Source organism: Jaculus jaculus, chromosome X (genome assembly GCF_020740685.1).
Source record: "Jaculus jaculus isolate mJacJac1 chromosome X, mJacJac1.mat.Y.cur, whole genome shotgun sequence".
NCBI classification, from domain to species: Eukaryota; Metazoa; Chordata; class Mammalia; order Rodentia; family Dipodidae; genus Jaculus; species Jaculus jaculus.
The window spans coordinates 119392940-119415621 of NC_059125.1; the positions used below are offsets into that span (position 1 = coordinate 119392940).

General features: G+C 38.1%; 1 protein-coding gene across 3 annotated transcripts in view; it reads left to right on the plus strand.

The window, feature by feature from the left end:
- The window catches only part of Gria3 (glutamate ionotropic receptor AMPA type subunit 3), a 321623-nt gene that overhangs the window by 196920 nt on the left and 102021 nt on the right, over positions 1–22682 (plus strand). For all 3 annotated transcript variants that reach the window (XM_004653930.2, XM_045140971.1, XM_004653929.2), the window contains exons 6-10: positions 11030–11191; positions 14764–14931; positions 17030–17134; positions 18597–18704; positions 20104–20310. In XM_004653930.2, the coding sequence (XP_004653987.1) occupies positions 11030–11191; positions 14764–14931; positions 17030–17134; positions 18597–18704; positions 20104–20310 (750 nt within the window). The remainder of the gene's footprint in view (positions 1–11029; positions 11192–14763; positions 14932–17029; positions 17135–18596; positions 18705–20103; positions 20311–22682) is intronic.

Here is a 22682-nt window from a genome sequence, read left to right on the forward strand (position 1 = left end):
GAAAGTGTGGGGGTGGGGAGGGAGGGAATTACCATGGGATATATTTTATAATCATGAAAAATGTTAATAAAAATTTTTTAAAAAATGCTGAGATTGGGCTGGGAAGATGGCTTTGTGTATAAAGCACTCATCACTCAAGCTTGGGTACCTGAGTGTGATCTAAAGAGCTCACATAAAAATCTGAAAGACAGGCTGGAGAGATGGCTTAGTGGTTAAGGTGCTTACCTGCAAAGCCTAAGGACCCAGGTTTGATTCCCTAGAACCCGCATTAGCCAGGTACGCAAGGTGGCACATGCATCTGGAGTTTGTTTGCAGTGGCTAGAGGCCCTTGCACACCCATTCATTCTCATTCTCTGTCTCTCTCGCTCGCTGTCTAATATATATATATATATATATATATATATATATATATATATATATATTAAAGCTAGAAGACATGGTTGGGGGCTTCTATGATCCAGCTACACTGACACTGACAGTGAGATGGGAAGAATAGAGAGTAGAATTTCAGGAAAGCTCATGGTGAGTGCAGCCAACCAACAGCACAGCAGAATGAGAATCTACAGCAAGAAATCTTCCTCATATGAAGTGGAAAGGCAAAGGATTTACCCAAAAATTGGTTGTTGTAGTTGTCCTCTGACCTCCACATTCTCTCTCTTTCTCTCTCTCTCTCTCTCTCACACACACACACACACACACACACACATAATAAAACTAAATTAAAAATAAACAATACTGGGACTATGGCTGAGCAGTTAAAAGTGCTTGTTTACAAAGTCTGCTGACTTGGGTTTGATTCCCCAGTATTCACATAAAGCCAGTTGTACAAAGTAGCACATACATGTGGAGTTCATTTTAAGTGGCAACAGGCCCTAATGTAACCATATTCTCATTTTGTCTCTCTCTCTTTCTTTTTCTCAAATAAACAAATAAAAAATATCACATCATGAGCTGTACCTGGTGTTGGTACACACCTTTAATCCCAGTACTTGGGAGGCAAGACTCCAGAAAGTATAGGTGGCCGCAAAAAGGAAAATAAAAACAATGAGGTTATAAATGAATAGGGACTAACAATCAGCAAACTCCTCTTAGGAGCCTAATTTACCACTGACTTTAACTCCTGTATTTTCCTTTTCATCATCCAGGTGTCTGTTATACATTTGCATGGTGTCATTGTCTTTATTGAGATTTAAGTCGGACTTAAACTCAGTATTCTCACCTATTGTTCACAGGTGAGAAGTTCAAGAAATGAAAGCCAGATCTTATAAACAAGAGAAACATCTTGGGACCTTGTGATGAGAGACAAAGCAGGATAAGGAGCTAGCTAATAGCTGCTCCATACAAAAGTGATCTTTTAGTAGTCCCCTGTTAACACATCCTCATCCCCCATTTCTATAAACCTTTTTCAGGATATGAGGTGGTCACTGCTGCTACATCAGTGTCCTCTTATCAGCCACAGAATATAGCAGTATCGTGAAGCAGGAGTCAGCCAATAGCTGCTCAACAGCCAGCATTCATTCTGCCTTCCTTCCTTTCTTCTACCAATGGTGTTCACATGTTCATATTTTCTGTTACACTTCTGGATTTGTGATGGTCATTCTGTTACAATGTTTTATTTATACACATTTCAGGAGCTTCCTTAGTGCAGTAGGTAGCACATCAGTCTCATAAACATCTCAGTGGGGCTTGGGATATATTGTCATTTCCACGGGTGATCAGAAGAAATAAACCCCAGGCATTCATGACCAAGGAAAATAGTGCTTCTAGATGATGTGGTAGAAAAGAAGCAGAGCAAGACCCAATCAGCTCTAGCTTATATTATAAAACTGGGTCACTTCCATTAATCTGCTTCTTGGAACAACCCTTACCTTAAATTGTTTTAAAGAGTTAAAATAGAAAACTCTTAAATTATGGGCTTTTTGCAACTTCTGTCATTATTTGCTAACATTGTCCAAAGCCTCTAATCTCAGTTTTCTGTACCTGTAGTATGTTTTCATACATGTCACCTCTAAAAACTATATTAATAGAAAATTGGTAGGCTTTGGGTCATGTTAGAAGGGAAATAGTTGAACCAATAATCATTAACTCCAAACCTGCTTCTTTCTACCAATAACTTTTGCATGTCCATTTTTACGTCTCACCTTACCAATGGGCTTTGGGTGTTTTTATTGTTATTTTATTTATACAGGTTTTAGTCAACTCAGATAATTATTCTCACCTGAGTGATCATCACAAGAATAGAAAAGTAGCAACAGTTTGTGAAGGAATGAAATGGTTTCCAGGACTGTGATAGGAGGAAACGTAGGAGCCAGAGCTAGCTGACTCCTTCCTAGATGGGAAAATGTCCTGCTAACACAGTATGCACATTTCTAGCATACAACCTGGATATGCTTACACAGCCTTGCTACATCTGTCTCTCTGTAAGTGTTGTCCAAAGAACCTAGTCTCCCTTTCTATACACTGTACATTCTATTTTCACATGTCAACTATATAATGTACAAACATATGACAGAAAAAAAATATCTCAGCACATATTAGAAGAGAAGTAGGAAAAATAGGAGATAGTACTTGCCATTTGTAGAAAGAAACTGGAGTGCTAGCATTCCCCTCTTGCTGTGGCGTGACCCTTTTTGTTTACCCACTTACATTTAGGGATAAGTTCGTTATATTAACACCTCAGGTGAGGCTGTCTAAATAAAATCGAGTGCTGGTTTTCTCTACATAGCACCATTTATGGTTACATAAAGGGTTTTCACATGTTATGGCAACACAAATCAAGAGAGGAACCTTTTTATACTTGACCTTAATTTTAAAAATAATAATATCATAGTATTCTTCTCCCTTGCCAAAACCATCTACTTCTTTCTTCTCTTATATCATGGATATTTGTTGGCAAGTTCTCATACTGATATGTTGCTAAAGTTATCCAAATATTGTAGTCTGTTTTCTATATCTGTAGACTGTATTTACATACATCAAAATACAATTTAGAAATATGATAGAAAACAATACAGTTTGAACTATGACAGAAGGTGAACTGGTGAACCAGGAGTGAGTTCACTTCAGCCCATCAAGTACACTTCCTCTCTTAACTTCTTTCTTTCAGTGTTCTCAATTATATTTTTCCCCTTTTATACATATTCATTGGTCATTTTTTGTGTATTATTAACATAATGAGATCAGTACTGCCAGGCCAAATATTCACAACTAGTGTTCTGCAGTTGGTACACTCAGAAAGGGAAACCTAAGTTCTGAGTATGCAAAGTACCTTCATTATTGCCACAGGCAGAAAGGTAGTTTCAAGGACCAGCCAAATCTAGTCTTTGCCCACATAAAATTTTTATCATCCCTATTACATTAGTATCCTTTCAGGGATTTAGAAGAAACTCCACTTCAATACACTCACTTTTTATTCTGGGGTCAAACCAAATCAAGTAGTGAAAGTCCATAAAGTCATGAAATGAAAGGAAATGGTGAACTTTGTGCTAGCCAATTCCTATCTGGCAGGATACTATTTCTTCTAACTTCTGTCAACCTGTGGCCATGTCCCATCTCTAGCATGATTCCATTGCCCTACTCATATACTCTGGTTGTTGCTTGGGATCCTGTCTGCTGTTGTTGTCCTCAGATTTCTTTGGAGGAGTCACAGGCTCAGCTTTACCACCCTGCTGACTACTGTGGCTCTCTTACATGACCATGAAAATTATTTAGGAATATAACATTGAAATGTGTATTACATGAATGTCTTAGATATTATTAAAGAATTAACAGAATATAGACATCTCTGATTCTTTACTGAGATTCTTGTGGTGGTTTGATTCAGGTGTTCCCCATAAACATAAGTGTTCTGAATGGTAGGTTCCCAGCTGATGAATATCTGAGAATGAATGCCTCCTGGAGGCGACGTATTGTTGGGGCCAGGCTTATAGGGATGATATCCAGCTTTTCCTTGCCAATGTTTGGCACACTCTCCTGTTGCTAAGGTCCACCTTATGTTGGCCAGGGGGTGATGTCCACCCTCAGCTCATGCCATCATTTTCACTGCCATCATGGAGCTTCCCATTGAGCCTATAAGCCAAAATGAACATCTCTTTCCCACAAAATGCTCTTGGTTGGGTGACTTCTACAAGCAATGTGAACCTGACTGCAACAGTAAAGTGGAACCAAGAGAGGGGTTGCTGCTAGACACCTGGCTATGTGGCTTTGGCCTTTTAGAGCTGATTATCAAGAGGAATGTGGAAGGATTTGAAATCTTAGCCTAAGAGATGCCTTGTGGTGCTGTAAGTACAGCTTGATGGACTATTATGTTCAGAGTTGAAAGACCTGAATGCAGTAAGAACTATGGACTATGAGGTTTGGCTTATGAGGGTAAGAAAGAGCTTTGCTTGAACTGGGCTAGAAGCAGTTTGTGTGAGAAGCTTGCTGTTATGCTCACATCCTGAGAAATTGTGCAGGGTTACTTTGTGTAGAAATGAACTGGTGTGAGCAGAGGAATATGGCACAGAAAAAAATGAAATCTTTGGGCCTAAACTGCTGCCCGTTCACTTGAAAATTGTTTGAGAGATAACAACTGTTGAGATTGGGCAAGCTGACCTGCACTAGGGAAATAGGAAGAATGTAGACTCTTTTGAAAGGGCCCAAGGAGTGTCCTGTTCTTTCAAAGTCTGTTTTATACCCCCCTGGATTAACAAATTGGCACCCTACCTGGTATTGTGGAGTATAAAAAAATGCAGGAAAGAGGAGGTCATTGAGTTTGCAACACGGTCTTGTGTTTTGGAAACAGCCAAGGGCAGTGTGAAGCATCTTTGCTGGATGCCTGCATGGAGACCCCAGTGGAGGTGCCTGGGCCACAAGACAGCTGCTAGGGAAAGCTGCCAGCCCCAGATGAAGTTTTCCAGGACTGTGAGTAGCCTAGCTTGAGGGGCAGAATTGGAATGCCAGAGACTTGTTGCTGGTTAGAATTATCAGACTTGGATACTTGTCACTGGCTAGAGTTGTTTAACTTTAAGCTACAGAGTTCGATGTTTGCCCTGGTTGTTTTAAATCTTGTATTGGTTGAATATTTCTTTGCTATGCCTCATGCCATCTTTTGCAGCATGAATGCTTATTCTGTGCCAATATGGGTTTTGGGGGATTTTTTTTTTTTTTTTTGGTATTATGACTCAGTTAAAAGATCTTGGATTATGGGAATTGAAATTGATAAAAAAAAAAATAGGGACTTTTAAAGTATGATGAACACATTGCATTTTACATTATGTATGGTTATTAGTTTATGGGGGCCAGGGGCATAATGTGGTGGTTTGATTCAGGTGTCCCCCATAAAGTTATATGTTCTGAATTCTAGGTTCCCAGCTGATGGCAATTGGAAACTAATTTCTCCTGGAGGCAGTGGATTGTTGTGGACGGGCTTATGGGTATTATAGCCAGTTTCCCCATGCCAGTGTTTGGCACACTCTCCTGTTGCTATGGTCCACCTTATGTTGTCCAGGGGGTGATGTCCACCCTCTGCTCATGCCATCATTTTTCCCTGCCATCATGGAGCTTCCCCTTGAGCCTATAAGCCAAAATAAAACTCTTTTTCACACAAGCTTCTCTTGTTTGGGTGATTTCTAGCAGCAATGCAACCCTAACTGCAACAATTCTCACTCCTAAAACATCTCCTTTTACTTCATCTTAATTTATCTTCTGGCTGCTAAATGTTTCATGGCCATTTCCTTCATCAGTATCTTTGATAAACCTGAGGGAAAGACAGGCTCATTTTCAACCCCCATAGACTATGTTTTCTCACAATAAAAGCTGGCAATTTGTAAAGGAAAAACAGTATGTGCATGGTAAAATTGAACTGGAAGTTGGTCCAGGACCAACTGTCTCCTCCTCGCATTCAGCACCCTCTCCTAGTTTGCATTGTTTCACCACTGACCTTCCTCCCTTCACTTTCCCCTTGACTATCCAAATGTGTTTATTGTTGCACTTCCAAAACTTTTAGAGACAATTGGCCTTAGTATTCTCACAACTTGAGACCATTTTATTGCTAACTCTTAAAGGTAAATCTAATAAGAGTTGTGTGTAAGTTCAGTGGCTTAAAATAATGAGCTAGTAGGTGAATGTGGACCCGGATTCAGCCAACCCCTGCTGCCAGCAAGAACTTGTATTCCAACACTTAATTTCTTTAACTATCTTTCATCTTTTCCTATTCCTTTTAATCATCCACATATTTGAAGGTCATTACTGTTGTGTACAGTTTTTAAATAGATTCAGCCTCAATATTGCCCCTCAAGGTCTCTGTGTAGCCAACCAAGGAGTGAATTTTGAAGAGTTTCAGAAATAATTAATGAAAACATGCTTTTAAAAGTGGATCAATGTAGGAGGTAGAGCAGGAGGCAGCAAAATCTTCCTCATTAGTGATTTCCTCTCTTTTGACTTCTGTCTTCTATTACTGACCTCCACCCTTTGATTCTCCCTTTTTGTCATCCATATGTTCAGTGACCATTTCTTTTATGTGAATATATTTTGAGAGATTTTAAGAAACTTGGCTACAACTTGATCACCGTGAGGCCTGTGGTTCACCAGCTTAAGGAGGAAATTGAACAAAAGGGTGGCTGAAAACTTTCAAATCCCTTACCTTATACAGCAGGCCCTCTTGACCTCTACCTTCTTCTACTTCAGAGATCTTAGGGAAAACCCAGCTTTGATTATGACTTTCAAGCCACACAATCTGCCAAGAGATTGTGAACAAGCAAACTAGACACAAATGGGACACAGGTAGACATAGGATATGGAGCCAGTATCAACTCTAACCATTTAGCAGCAATATGTTTTCCCTTACCTCCTTAAGCCCCTGTTGCCACCTTTGTTTTTCTATCTGCCTTCTGTTCTCCTCACTTTGTCAATGAGGCTATGGAAATGTTTTCTTCCTTCATCACATAATAAGCCTTCAAAGCATTCAACAGGGAATAGTGGTATGGAGATCTTGCCAGCTAGAAGAACAAGTACATGTCTCCTAAAACATAGATTAACTGAGAAACTTTTAGGTCTTCCATGCTAATGGTTGAAGTATGGTGAATAATAAGTGCACACTGTGCCTTGATGGTGCACGCCTTAATCCCAGCACTTGGGAGACAGAGGTAGGAAGATTGTTGTGTGTTTGAGGTCAGGCTGGAACTATAGAGAGAGTTCCAAGTCAGCCTGGACTAGAGTAAGACCCTACCTTGAAGGAAAAAAAAAAGTGGTTCCCAGAGAATGGCTCAGTTGGTAAAGACCTTGCTACATAAGCATAAGAACCTGAGTTTGATTCCCAGGAACCATATAAATTCATGATGTGGCAGTTCATGCCTGTAATCCTTGTCCTGAGGTTGCAGGGACAAGAAGATCTCTGGATCTAGCTAGCTAGCTAGTCTAGGAGAAGGATGAGCACCTGGCACAGTGAGAGATCCTGTCTTGACAAATAAAGTAAAGGGCTAGAGAGGTGGGTTAACAATAAGACACTTGCTGGCAAAACCAAAGAACCCAGGTTCAATTCCCCAGTACCTATGTAAAGCCAGAAGCACAAGGTGGCACATGTGTCTGGAGTTAGTTTGCAGTGGTTAGAGGCCCTAGAACATCCATATTCTCTCTCTCTTTCTCTATTTCTCAAATAAATAATTAAATTAAATTAAATACTAAAAAATAAGGTGGAAACCAACTGAAGAAGACACCTGATGTCAATTTCTGGCCTCAACAAACACACATACCCACACGCATGCATACCTCCCCCCACACATATGCACCCACACGCATGCACATATACAACATACGCACACATCTGCCAGAAAGGTACATTGAAATTGCAATATTTGTTGGAGAAAGAGGCATCCAGCTGGAAATATGGGGAGCATATATGACAAGGTAAAGCTTCCTGGGAAAAATTAGAAGGGGCTGATGGTAAATCTGCCACCAGACCTTGAGGCACAAGTAAGATTTAGAGGATTCTTTCTCTATTCTTCTCTTTTGTTAACCGCCCTTGCCACGTTCACATGCTATTGGTTTCAAGTGAACAGGCATCTGATCATTCTTCATATCAAACTGAGAGATACTGTTTTAAAGTGCATCCTCGAGACATTGACCCTGACATCTAGGATGCTAGAAAAAGCATTACAAACCTCTTTTTCTCAAAGATAGGAGATCCACTTTTCAAACCTAGCCTTTTAAAATATAGTCAAGGATCAGAGGACTCACCCTTCACCCATAATAGCAGGCAGATGGGCAGTTGGTCAATTTTCTTCTGTATTTGTTACTGCACAATGTGGTTTGACACAATAAAATTAAAGCTATTCATTAAATTCTATCCTCTGCTATTTTTATTTATTTGTGGAATGGGGAGTTGAGTAATAGCTTTTCACACCAATAGTAGCTACTGCTATATTTTATGTGCAAGCTTGCTTCTCTGATTATTTTAGTTCAGGAAATAGTTTATCTTCTAAAAGAAGCCTTTAGGAGAAAACTCATCATAACAAGTTAATATTAATTTTGAAATACTTTGTAGTTATTACAAAGGAAGCATGATTCTCAGTAAGCAAACCAAATCATGTGGTGCCTTGTCTAATCTTGAACACACATCCCACAGTGAAAGGAAGTGGAAGGGCTCTAACTAATAACTGAGAAAGTCGTCTCACTAAAATATTTTCTAAGACTGTCTTCTGATTCCTGTTTTTTTAAAAAAAATGTAAAATAAAAGAAGCAATATTGGGTTTGGTGATTGGAGAGGTCAAATGGGGGACTTTTGAGTTCTGGTTATATTTGCATTCAGTTTATAAATACTCATCAAGATATATACTTAGGATTGGGGAGATGGCTCAGTGGTTAAGAGAACTTGCCACTTAAGCACAAGGGCTTCTCATACTGGAGTCACCAAATTCGAATGAGCAAAGCTACACACTCATAACACCCTAGTCAGCAGAGGGTGGACACCAGATAATTTCTGGGGATTGTTAAGGATAGCAGCTCTGAGATGAGGGAGAGATCCTGTCTCAAGGAAATACATGAATTAGCAATAAGAGAAGGGAACCTGACCTTCTCAGGCCTCTGCACACATGCACACAGGGCATGTGCATCTGCATACACACATACATACATCCTATCTCACACACCACACCACACCACACCACACACATGCAAAAAAGATACATACTTAAAGTAATCACTGCATTTCAAAAAGGATGCTTTTAAAATGCAAAAAAGAGAAAATTTTAAAGAAGTCATAAGAATATGGTAATATAGGGGCTGGAGAAATTGTTTAGTGGTTATAGGAACTTGCCTCTCAAGACTACCAGCCGGAGTTCTGATCCCTAGCACTCACATAAAACCAGACAAAGTAAAAGAGCAACACATGTGTCTATATTACCAACACACCTATCATACTGGGAGGCAGGTCAGAAGTATCACAGAACTTATGGGTAGAGCTAGTCTGGCCTCCCAATCAGAAAAATAAAAAGATAGATTCAGTATCAAAACAAGATAGAAGGAGAGGACCAACACCCCAAGGTTGTCCTCTGACCTCCACATGCACACTATGGCATCCATGTGTGTGCACACACACACACACACAATTAAAGATATAAATATTATATATTATCATTATCACACAATATACATAAATAAACTCACAAAAATTTTAAATATGGGTAATATAAGCATGTGCAATTATCAAGTCTGAGTTTAAATTTGTCTATTTCTGATCTGGAAAGATGGTTCAGCAGTTAAGGCTCTTCCCTACAAAGCCTAACCATCTAAGTTCAATTCCAGTACCCACATAAAGCCAGATGCACAAAGTGATACATTCATCTGGAGTTCGTTTGTAGCAGCTAGAGGCCCTGGTGTGCCCATTCATTCTTTCTCTCTTTCCTTGAAAATAAATAAAATATTTTTAAAAGATGTTTCCATTCTGTTGGATATAAACTACCTCAAAAAGAAAAACAAAGTAACTACATATACATATAGATTTCAAATTCTAGTTAGAGGCCTACATAATGAAGTTTTAAGGGTAAAGTATACTGACATTTGCAACTTTGCAATGCTTTCTAAAATTAACTGGACATGTGGGTATGAACATATTAATAGTGGAATATGACTAGTGACTATGAGGGTGTTCAACATACATTTCTTTCAAAGTTTCTGCATGTTTGAAATTTTCTTGCATTAAAATGTTGGAGGCAATTTAAAGAAAAAAAGAAGACTGTTTCCCACTTCTTTATGAATATTAAGCTGGCATCTGTCCATTACGGCTTCTAACACATTAGTAATAATGAGGAGAAAGCTATCCAAGGCAAGTAGCAACCATTTGTGGGTGAGGTGTCCCAGAAGACAGCAATACCCAATAGAGCTGGCAGTACCCAGGTAGATAAGGCTGGGTGTGAACCTTGGGGAGATCACTTCAGAGGACTTAGATGGCACAAATACAAGATGGTAACCAGAACAAGTTAAGAAGCAAATGGTAGATGCTATACAGATGTCAAGATTCATTAATGGATACATGTGAGACATACCCTGCGGTTTGTACCATCATATACAACCAAGCTGTCAGTTTCACTCCTTGCTGTTTCTGTCAATCACAAATGTCTAAATCTCTCATCACAAGAATCTGAAACAATATGCTGTGTTCAGCATGGTAAGCTGAGGAAAAGATTTTCATAGCCTTTGTTGGGGTCAAATTTGCTCAACACTCTTCAGTCACATGTATCATTATATTTGTACTAAATGAAGAAAAACTGAAAATACAGGTGAATGAAGCTAAACCTTGGCTTGAAGCTGGAACCTGCATTTGTCTGTGTAGCAGCAGGACCAAATAAAGCCAAGATGGAAGGTGAATCTTTGCTCATCATGCCTATCATTTCATAGACATAGTGCCCTAAGAAATAGTTTCATATGCAAATACTTTGGTAATAAGTGATCCTGGGAAAAGAATTCTTCATTTCACCCTTAATCTGCTAACCGATATGATAACCAAGAATGTATGACCTCCTAAATCCATAATTCCCTTTCAATGTCTTCCCAGGGTTTTACTGACATTTTGCTGGAAAGAGTAATGCATGGAGGGGCCAATATTACAGGTTTCCAGATTGTCAACAATGAAAACCCTATGGTTCAGCAGTTCATACAGCGCTGGGTGAGGCTGGATGAAAGGGAATTCCCAGAAGCCAAGAACGTGCCACTAAAGGTAATGTTCCATGCCATAGAGAGACCTAAGTCTGGCTTATCTCAATATAACCTTTATATACTTATGGCCATCCTATGATCAATTGATCTTCCATCAGAAATGATTCAAATATGCTAAAAAAAAGAACTTATAGGTGATGCTATTGCATTTAAAAATAACCCTTCAAATAAAGAAATGATAGAGAATTAAATCTTTTAGAATCCTGTGGTTAGGAATAATTTAGCTTAATTTTTAAATGAATTTCATTTGTAATATGCTCATAGTAATTTATAATATTACAAAAACCTGAGCAAGGCAAAGGGTGGAGGCAGTGAGGATAGGTAGAAAGATTGATAGTCTAAAACAGAAAATTAAATTTTACATTATTTATGTGATTGCTTTGTGTTAATAAGTTCCATGAATCTCAAAACACCCAAGTGAATTAGTCTCTAATATAAAATATGTGTTACTTATATAAATCGAACAGAAATATTTTCTTGCCTGAAAAAAAAATGACTAAAAATAATTAGATTACCTAAGTTGCTCATTTTCACAAAATCAAGATAAGAATATCAAAAGGAGAAAGTCATACTTAAAGTGCACATTTTTTTCATATGAGTTCCCCTATGACTAGAAATCTTAGTATTTAAAAGTCATGAATTAAAACAGATAAATTTGGGGAAAATTATTCATGCTACCAAAAGAATTGTTTTACGTGTGTGTGTGTGTGTGTGTGTGTGTGTGTAACTCATTCCCTCAGCCTCATGTTTCAAATATGAAACTAGCCTTTCCTTCATCTTTCCCACTACAATGAAAATATGTGCCATGGTTGTGATTGTGATGTGAGATAAGGGAACAAGTAGGGACAAAACTCTCTCCTTGTAAAAATCAAGAGTATGGTATTACTTGTATTTTAAATATATTTTTTAAATTTTACTCTATATTATAAAGCCATTGTTATGTCAGTAATATGCTCATCTATGAAATTCCCTGAGTGTTACACTGTTTGAAACAATGTACTAAATGCTTTTTATAAATATAGATGACTTAAAAAATTGTGAGGTATATGAATTATAATGTTTTGAAAAATAAAAGAATGAAAGTATGGTGTGCTAGCAGTTGCTATGGAAGAAAGGGCTGAAAGATTACAAGAGCCACAGGGTGTGTAGAAATATCATGAGTTACAGCCTTCCCAGAAACTAATAGAGGCCCTAACTACCCCACAGTGAACACCAAGGACCCTAATGAGGAGGGCTCTCAGGGAAATGAGGACCAAGGGTGAAGTATAAGATAAGACTAAAGCCTATGTAAAAAAATAGATATATAAATTTAAAAAGACAAAAAAATGAAAGTAGGGGAGAGATCTCCTATCTCATACTTTCAAGATCCCCTTCCTCACTGACAAGAATAAAACAGGGAGAATAGTAGGAAACAGAGATGGGAAAAGAGACTCATTCTGTACTACCTATGAGGATCCATCCAAGTGACATTTTAAAACAATTGATGTGATTGAGAAAAGTCGTGAGCTAACCATAATTTTTGCATGCACTTAAATCATTCTCTAGTTAAGTAATACTCTGTGATTGTAGAGATTTTATCTGTACCAGAGCTTTCCAAGAGAGTCCTATTTTAAAACATTCTGTCCCTTGATAAGATCAAATGTCCTAATTTGGTTAAGTGAATATTAACCAGATAAACACAGTATTCTTCCTACTACATTAAAGTGGGCTTATACACATTTGAGTTTTCACAAAACCACCTTGTGGTCTTTAAATTTAGTTGGTAGATGTAGAAGAGAAAAATCTACTTGTTCATTATTTTAGAGATTCCCTAGAATGTTCAGGACACTGTATTAGGAATAAGAAAATGAACCAAGATAAAACATAAAAAAGGAGACTACACAAGAGATTGTTTCCACTCTGATAATGTAAAACTTGTAGGAAAGAGAGTAAAAACCATATCAGCTCTGAAGTATCCATTAATAACCCTTAATATATGCAATGTAAAGTGCAAGAACTAATACAAAGAAATAACTGGTCTTCTAAGTAAAATCTTACAACTAACAAGAAAATATTGAATCTTACATTGAATCAATCAAACAAAACTATTAGGAAATAAACTTGTCTAGAAATTAAAATCCCAATGCTAAGTTTACTCTATATTTCATATACATTTCTTATTGGGATTTTTGCGGGGGAGGAAGAAGGTGTATTCTTATGCATTGGGTAAGTGGGAACTGAATAAAGTAAATAATTATAAATTCTTTTGACATGGCTCAGAAAGAACTGTGTTAAGACTGCTGAAAATTTATGTAGTTGGCTGGAAAGAAATCACTACTCTGTGGGGTTTAGGTAGAGCTAGGATGGGCAGACACAAAGATTTTCCTTCATAAAAGAGCATGTGCTCCTGTTATACTCAAGCTTGATTTGCTTCTAGAAGAACAGTAACATGTGTAAAGTAAATTGATGGTGGGATAGACAACAATGTGTTCATTCCCAACTGTACTTGGACATACTTTATAGAAAGAACACTCCTAAGACATTTTGCTGCATTAAAAAATATCACCAGGAGCCTGGTGGTGATGCATACCTTTAATTGGGAGGCAGAGTTAGGAGGATTGCTGTGAGTTCGAGGCCACTCTAAGACTACATAGTGAATTCCAGGTCAGCCTGGGATAGAATAAGTCCCTACCTCCAATATATATATAATTCCATATTTCACAAGTATTTGTTACCCTTGCGAAGTTGAGGCCAGGTTATTTTAATCATATTTTGGAAATTCATCTAATGGAAAGGTACCTACCATTTCAAATTGAAGATTTGAAGATCAGCAAATCCCTTGCATTAAGTGACTAGCCTCATCCTTAGTAGAGCTTATCAATATATCCAAAGAATAGAAAGTAAGCATTTTTTACTTGAAAGAGGCAGCATCGTGAAGTATTGCCTACAGATTGTCAATGTTATCAAGTTTAAAACTCAATAACAATTGCAATTTTCTACAATTGAAAACCATCTTTGGTTTTTGATACCCCCCAGGAAACAAAAACTGATTTATTACTGGCCAGAGGTCCTAGCTTGCAAGAAGCATGGTCCAGACAGAAATGATTAATGGTTCCCTCCAAATTAATTTCAAGCTGTCTAACTTAGCTATTTCCATTTTCCCCTAAGTAAACAGCAGATCTAAATTTTCTATTACAAACAGCAATAACTCAGCCTTGCTTTAGGATATGCTGTTTCCTCTCTAATCTATACATGCCATCCTTTAACATCATATCCATTTCTTCCTGTATAAAGGACTTGGCATTTTATAGTCACTCACTCAATATGAAACAGCATTGAGAGCAAGAAAAAAAGAGAAAGATTCCCTTGAGCAAGCCGATCTTAATAATCTTAACACATGCACACCTGAGGTAAGAGGTATCATTGTAGAATGAATCAAAGTCATGCTTGCCCAGAGAGATCTCCTGACACAAATAATCAGGATGATAACTTTGTAGAACATAAACTAGAGATGAATTAAAATGATAATGGGCAAGGCAAGTTTTGAGGATATCATTTGTCATGTGCTATCTTCTTTTCACACTTCCATTTTAGTATACATCTGCATTGACACACGACGCAATATTGGTCATAGCAGAAGCCTTTCGCTATCTAAGGAGGCAGCGAGTAGATGTTTCCCGAAGAGGCAGTGCTGGGGACTGCTTAGCCAATCCTGCTGTGCCGTGGAGTCAAGGAATTGACATTGAGAGAGCTCTGAAAATGGTAAAGACCTCTATTGTTGGTTGGGATGGATGCGTCTTATAGAGGCACAAAAGATAAGACTTTAATCTTGAAAGAGGACATGATGATAGGAATAGAATCACAAAGTGAGCAGGAAAGATAAACTTTGCTAGTCACCCAAATCTAGACATCTTTGGAAGCTCTTCCTTGAGGTTTGAAAAAATCATTAAAGTTAGGGAAAATGAATCTTTGGGCTTTTGCTGTGCTTTGCATAGTGGGTGAAATTCAGTGCCCTCAAGAGTTGTGGGTTGAATATATAAATAGCTTCAAGATAACAAACCTTCTAGAAATATGACATTTTTTAGGGATGCTGGGATATTTTATTAGATGCTCCTCACTTGAAGATAAGCATTACAAAGGACAGCAGCTTCCTTGGGCTCATTAGACACATTATTGGCCTGAATGCATCATGAAGTCCCAGTGTGATAGTATTTCTGTTGTCAAAAAGAACACTTGTGCTATTCTGCATGATGGAATGCAGGAACATGATGCATTTCTAGGCCTTCTTAAGAGGCTTCTGCCCAATGCCACAAAGAAAAGCCTAAAGAAAAGTACAAGGCATCAATGGATAGGCAGTCAATTAGGTCACTTGTTCTTAGTATTTCCTGGGCAGGAGATCATTGAAGGCTTTAAGCAGTGTCCTTTGAACAGATTCCATTATTTACACTAGGAGCAACATCACCCATTCATGCAGCTTTCCAAGCAAGTGCTCTTTCCTGAATTTTACTTTATGCCAGCCACATGTGCCTGCGTACATTAAAATGAGCCTTCAGGAGTACAAGAATCTCTTATTTCCACTTAATTATCCTGATGTTTAGAACATCCAAATGAACAAAGAGATAGGCAATGATAAGATAAATTCTGTGCACAACCCAGCCATGAGAAATTTGTAACAGCCTCGGAACGTACATAATTTTGTGTAGTTGGCTCTCTTGCTGCTGCCTTGAATTTGCCAAGCTGGAAGCATTCAATCAAAAGAGGTTAGTAGCCCCTGTGTCTCTCTCCAAGAAAGAGATATGAGTCATTTTCCCATCATGCACATTTTTATGTCATTATGTCAGTTCCCTAACAAATGCCCTAAGTGTAGTTTTATGGAGGTAGCACTGCACAATTTTGAAGAGCAGTTAATTAAATTCAACCTTCATAGCAGTTACAAGATTTGTATTGTCAGGTGAATCATAATGATGAGTGAAATATAAAACTCCCTCAGAGTGAATCAAAAGGACTTTTCATCAACAAAACCTTGTGGGACAGGAGCCAGCAACTCCAATTGACTGCCCATTCATGACATAAACAACCGCCTTCCCCAAGTACAAAATTGGCCACCAGGATAAATAAGAAGAAATTAATTTGGCTACAAAAAAAGAGAACAATCATACAATTGCACAGAAAAGGTCCTTTCTGTATAACTCACTGGTAAAGCTCAAGCAATTAGCCAGGCTAAGTAACCTTCCTCCTGAGGTCTTAATGGTCAGACAAGGACCCTTCACCTCTTTCTCTAGGCCAACCATTTTCTATTGCTTCAGAGTGTCTGGAAAGCATCCACCTCTTCCAAAACAGATAGTGCCTCAGTAAAACTGCATCATTCAGAAAGACTGTGCGTGAGGCTGAGCTGAAGAACTAATTGCTTTAGTACATTGAAAGAAATCCCTTTAACTGGAGTTAATTAAAAGTGAGATTGCATGATGTGTAAATGTGCTTCACTATGTGACTAGCACATAGTTGTCTCTCAATAAATCATTCCCTTCCTTTAAAGAAACCTGGCAAACAAAATTATTGCCTGGTAGAGGTGCCTATGGGGCCTATGTTAATGAATATATATAACCATGCCATTCATTCAGTAAATATTTAGTAAGCCCCCACAACTATGTATTAGGCTTTATATTAGTTTGCAAGTATGAAAGAATATGAGGAAAACTTATATTTGAATTGTTAGTGTGCAAACAAATACTGTAAAATATCTTAAAGGCAGTAGCAAATTAGGTAATCATTGCCCCTTACAATTAAGTGCCCACCCCAGAGACCTAACAGGCAATAGTGCAGTGCTATTTTGAAGTTTTACATTTTTCCTTTTTACTAGGTGCAAGTACAAGGAATGACTGGAAACATCCAATTTGACACGTACGGACGTAGGACAAATTATACCATTGATGTGTATGAAATGAAAGTCTCTGGCTCTCGAAAAGTAAGCAATCCAAAATAGACACCCAATGAACAAATTCTCTCCAAAGGTGACAGCACTCTGGTGCAAGAAAATAGGTGTTAGGAAACACACAAAGCAAATTCCCACTCATCATTTTTGCCTTTTCTGCCTGGTGTGGAGCATAAATAAGATACACAGAGCTTTTAATATATCTATGTAGGGCTGGAGAGATGGCTTAGTGGTTAAGTGCTTGCCTGAGAAGCCTAAGGACCCCAGTTTGAGGCTCGATTCCCCAGGACCCATGATAGCCAGATGCACAAGTGGGCACATCCATTCTATCTATCTTCCTCTTTCTCTCTCTGTCACTCTCAAATAAATAAATAAATAAATAATCATATATATATATATATATATATATATATGGATAGCCCTCTGAGACTGGGCCTGTAACAGGAGTAGAGTCTACTACTCATGAGTTAATAACAGATTCCTCTAACAAAGGGAAGGAATCACAAATTTTATAGCATGCTATTATTTACATAGATTTTCCAAAACACATATGAATTAGCAAAGAAAATTGAAAAGTAAGGAGACTGAGAGGATAGCTCAGCAGTTTAGAGCACTTGCCCCTTCAGCATGAGCCCTAAGGGAAGGCTAAGGCTGCCCAAATTCCTCAGCATCCACATAAATAACTGGGAATGATCATGCACACCTGTAACCCTAGTCCTGCCAGAGGTGGAGATTGGAAAATCACAGGAGCTCACTGAGGGAGATAGTCTATCTCAAGAACTATGGAGGATAAGTGATAGAGGAGGACACTGACAGGTCTGCTCTGGCCTCCATACAAATGCACATAAAGCATACACATCTGCACATCACATTACATTACACACTGTATCACATACAACACCACTCATACCCTGCACACACACACACACACACACATTTTTTTTAAATTAAAAATGGCATCTTTCTATTACCTATTCACCACCAAAAGTACTTTGGACAAAGTATCTGTCTTCATACCTGAATTTTGTATGACAAATTTGTTTCTATCTTACTGCTAATTGTGTTAGGAATGGAGAGGGAATTAAGTACCCATATGATAAGCCCTCAGAATATAAAATATCTTATGTCATTGCTCTACGATACTAACTGGATTCCTACCCCTATACCTCAGCTTTTCTACAGCTCCAAATATTTTCTGCTCTAGAGGTTGAATGGGAGGAAATGCAATCATCCTACAATGGGCAAAAGTATTTTGTATGATGTCAGTAGGGATGAGGTGAGCATGGGAACCCTCCAGATGAAGGAAATGGCAGTATATCTATGTGTGTGTCAATATCACATTCCTTATAGTAGTAGGACAAATAGGATATCAACCATTGTAAAGCTCAAGAGACTGAAAAACATCACTCTTTCATTGCACAATAGCACTTAAATTTCATGTGGTATCTCTTATATGAAAAAACCGGCATGCAGCTCACATGTCTGTTCTTCCTAGGCTGGCTACTGGAATGAGTATGAAAGATTTGTGCCCTTCTCAGACCAGCAAATCAGCAATGACAGTGCATCTGCAGAGAACCGGACCATCGTAGTAACCACCATTCTGGTATGTGTGGGTAGACAAGGCTTTGAATTCTATAAAGCATTATCTAGACAGTCTGAAGTTCAAGCATAGAAAACTTCTAATAGGGCACCTCAAAAACTCCTGAGCATCTTGCCATAATGATGAACAGAATGTTATTTTTTTAAAAAAGAAAAAGCAGGAATTTGGAACAATGCAGATATAATGCCATTTTGACTACTCCCCTTCTCCCCAAAGACTTCATCTGGACTTGAAATCGAATTGTTCACTGTGGAGGTGGCATTGCTGTCCTAATACTAAAGTTCTAATATATGAGGGCTCTTATATTTAATCTACCACTACTTAGTATAACAGTGCAAGTCACAACTTCTCTGAGCCTCAGGTATCTGCTTTTTCAATTTGTGCAATGGATATAATAATAACCTCCTACCTATGTCATAAGATTATTTCAAGGCACAATTTACCATGTAAAGGGTTTTCTATGAAATTCAAAGCATTATAAAAATGTGAGTGTTTTTAGTTTTCAAGTGATTTCTCAAAAGCTATTTTTTTAATTAAGCATGCACCTGAGTTTCAAATAAAGATGACACAAAGTCTGAAACTTTAACTGAAAGGAGACTTTTTGCAAGTTAATCTATTATTTAGATATATGTATTAACTCTCCTTTGCCTTTTCCTGTGAACTGTACTCAGCCTTGCGGATAGAAAACCAATAAGCTGTAGACTCTGGCTTTATAGGAATCACACTATTTCACTATGGCCTGCCTCAGCTGGCTGTGGTTTCTACTGGTAAATACTGAGAAATTAAAGGCAGTTCAACTCCATGTAACTGAGAGACATAACACTTCCCAGTTTGGCTAAATCAAAGACTTCGCTACTGAAACTAGTGCTACTTTCATACTCTGGAGGAGAGCTTAATTGTTTCTCTACTTCATTAAATCATCAGCTAAGGGCTCCAAGAAACACATGGCTCCAGGAATAGTCGATTGAGGCTCTCCTGCTTATTATGTTAATTTTAAAAAATCCTTTGTAAGGCTAGAGATATGGCTTAGCAGTTAAGGCACTTTCCTGCAAAGCCTAAGGACTCATGTTCTACTCTCCAGGTCACATAAGTCAGATGCACAAAGTGACACAAGCATGCAAAGCTGCACATGCATACAAGGTGGTGCACATCCTGGAGTTCAATTGCAGTAGCTGGAAGCCCTGTCATGTTTATTCTCTCTTTCTTTCTCTCTCTCCTCTCTTTCTTTCAGTCTCTCACATAAAAAATGCCAGTCTGTTGGGCTTGCCTCAAAAAAAAAAAAATCCTTTATATACACTCAACCTCAACAGCCACAAAGGAAGAAACATCTTCTTATTGCATGTACTAGGTCTTAGACAAAATGGATAAGAGTAATATTTTGATCTTCATTCTGGTCCCAAAGGAATCACCATATGTAATGTATAAGAAGAACCATGAGCAACTGGAAGGAAATGAACGCTATGAAGGCTATTGTGTAGATTTAGCCTATGAAATAGCCAAACACGTAAGGATCAAATACAAGTTGTCCATTGTTGGTGATGGGAAATATGGAGCAAGGGATCCAGAGACTAAAATATGGAATGGCATGGTTGGGGAACTGGTCTATGGGGTAAGTATTTTCAGCTATTTCTATTTCCCTCTGTACTTTCTGATTTAAAGAGAAGATTGGAGATTTAATTTTCAAGTAAAAAAATTTATCTAGCTATAAATGTTTTAGCTATTATTTTTTTGTGTAGTCTGTAAAAATTATTTTCTCATACAGTTGAAGGTTATAAAGGTAGATTGACAGTAACATCCTTTGAGCATAGAATTGTTCTACTAAAAGGAAAATAAAATTGGGGGAATTTACTTGTCAACATTAAGCATAACCTGCCCACTTGAAAAATCTCTTCTGTCTATATTTTTCTATCCCAGCTAGTAGAATCATCCACCCCATAGGAGTCTTAGCAAAACCACGATCTTTCCTCATTGCCCCCCATGTTAATGAGTCACCATGTTCTATGAATTCTACTGTCTCTCATATCCACACATACTCTTCATCCTGCCACCCCCATCATCACCATAGTTAGGATTTCTACCATTTGTCAGTAATTTAATTAACTTTCTTTATTTTTATCCTGGCAAATAAGATCTCCTCATTATTATAATTTCACAATTCAAAAAAAGGATAAAACTTAAATTCTTCAGCATGACAAGGTACTTTGTATTCTCACACCCACCTACATCTCTAGCTCCATCTTGTACATTTCCCTCGTGTTTTGTTTTTTCCTTTTGGTTTTTTGTTTGTTTGTTTGTTTTGTTTTGTTTTCCCCAGAAGTAGGTTTTCATTCTAGTCCCAGGCTGACCGGAAACACACTCTATAGTCTCAGGCTGGTCTCAAGCACGTGGTAATCCTCCTACCTCTGCTTCCCAAGTGCTGGGATTACAGGCATGCACCACCATACCAGTTTCCCCTTCTTTCCTAATGTTCCAGCTACAACAAAACATATGCTATTTTCTGACAATACTGAGGTTTCATATAGGCTATGCCTAGAGGTACTTTTGTCTCTCTTCACTCAGTTACTGACAACTACTCATGCTCTAGGACTTAGAGTTGATATCTATCTCAGGAAGTAATGCCTTCTACCTACCTACAGCCTTGGTTAGCTGCCCCTGTATCTTGCTTCTTTAATGGAGCTTTTCGCATTCATACAATATTTCTGAACCTGTACTATAATGAACTATTTACAAGTTCACTTGACCTACTAGATTATGAACTTCTTGAGGGCAGAAGATAAATGATTCATTTCAATATCCAATACAGCTTGGGAAATAAAATTTTAATAAATACATGAAGTGATAAATAGAAAATGGCTCTATCAAAGATTTTGGCCAAGTACAAAAGAATACTGATAATTAAGGTCTTTAAGAGGGATACAGTGTAATCTTTAAAGTTCCTCAGTGACTACATTTTAAATGGTTTGGTTTCTGGAAAATATAAGATCTTTAGCAGCCCAATGAGGCATATTAAAAGAAGTACAACTGGCCATAAGAACTGCCCATTAGGTGAAGTAACCACTAGAAAACAAGTACAGATCATAGCAGCAGATGTTGATATCTAATGGAAAAAGATTACCTGCAGTTATGGGTACCTTTAGAGACAACATGTATGGAAAAGATAGACAAGTATAGGTAATATGTAGGATGAGAAGTCCTAGCTACTAAGAAACAAAAATTCATGTTATCTATTAGACTACTGAGGGTCAGGAAAATGACTCTAGTGATTCAAATGGTAACCAGGAAGAATAGGGTGTAGCTTTGCAATCACAAGGGACCACTGGGGTCACTAAATAAGGTTTTGGAACAGGCACAAAGGCAGAAACTTGTTTCTAAAAATAAGGGCACAAAAAGGGAACGAAGGCATAAAATGAGGCTGGGCCCCAGGTATCAAAACTGGGACACTGTCCTCTTGCCAAACAAACAGCATGGTAACTTGAACCTCAGCCTTCGTTTATGGGGTAGAGCCAATCACTACACCTGTGTTAGGTCAATGTTGGTCCTGGGAACTGGGACAGAGCTGAGTGGCAGACAAGATTCAAATGAATTCAGCCATGAAATATTTTTTCTCATTTTAGAGAGGGCTACGGAAGGGGCAGAGAACCTTATAAGATTTCTGAGGACTCCCAAGACCCTCTAAACCACCTTGACATAGCACTATCCTCTTACTTTACAAGTTGGTGATAAAGATCTTCTCTTTCTTGCCCCTCATCCCCAAACACTCAAGCTTCAAGAGATGTTATCTCCCTGTGCTTAGCACATTACCTGACACAGAGAAGACTCACTTTTTGCTCTAATGAATCAATACCTGACACCCAATAATGACTACAAAACAATCCTCTAAATTGAGTTTATGGTGGGGAAGATCAGATAATATTTTATCATTATTAGTCATCACTTACCACATATTTACTGATTGCCACATACTGAGTTAAGCAGTTTACA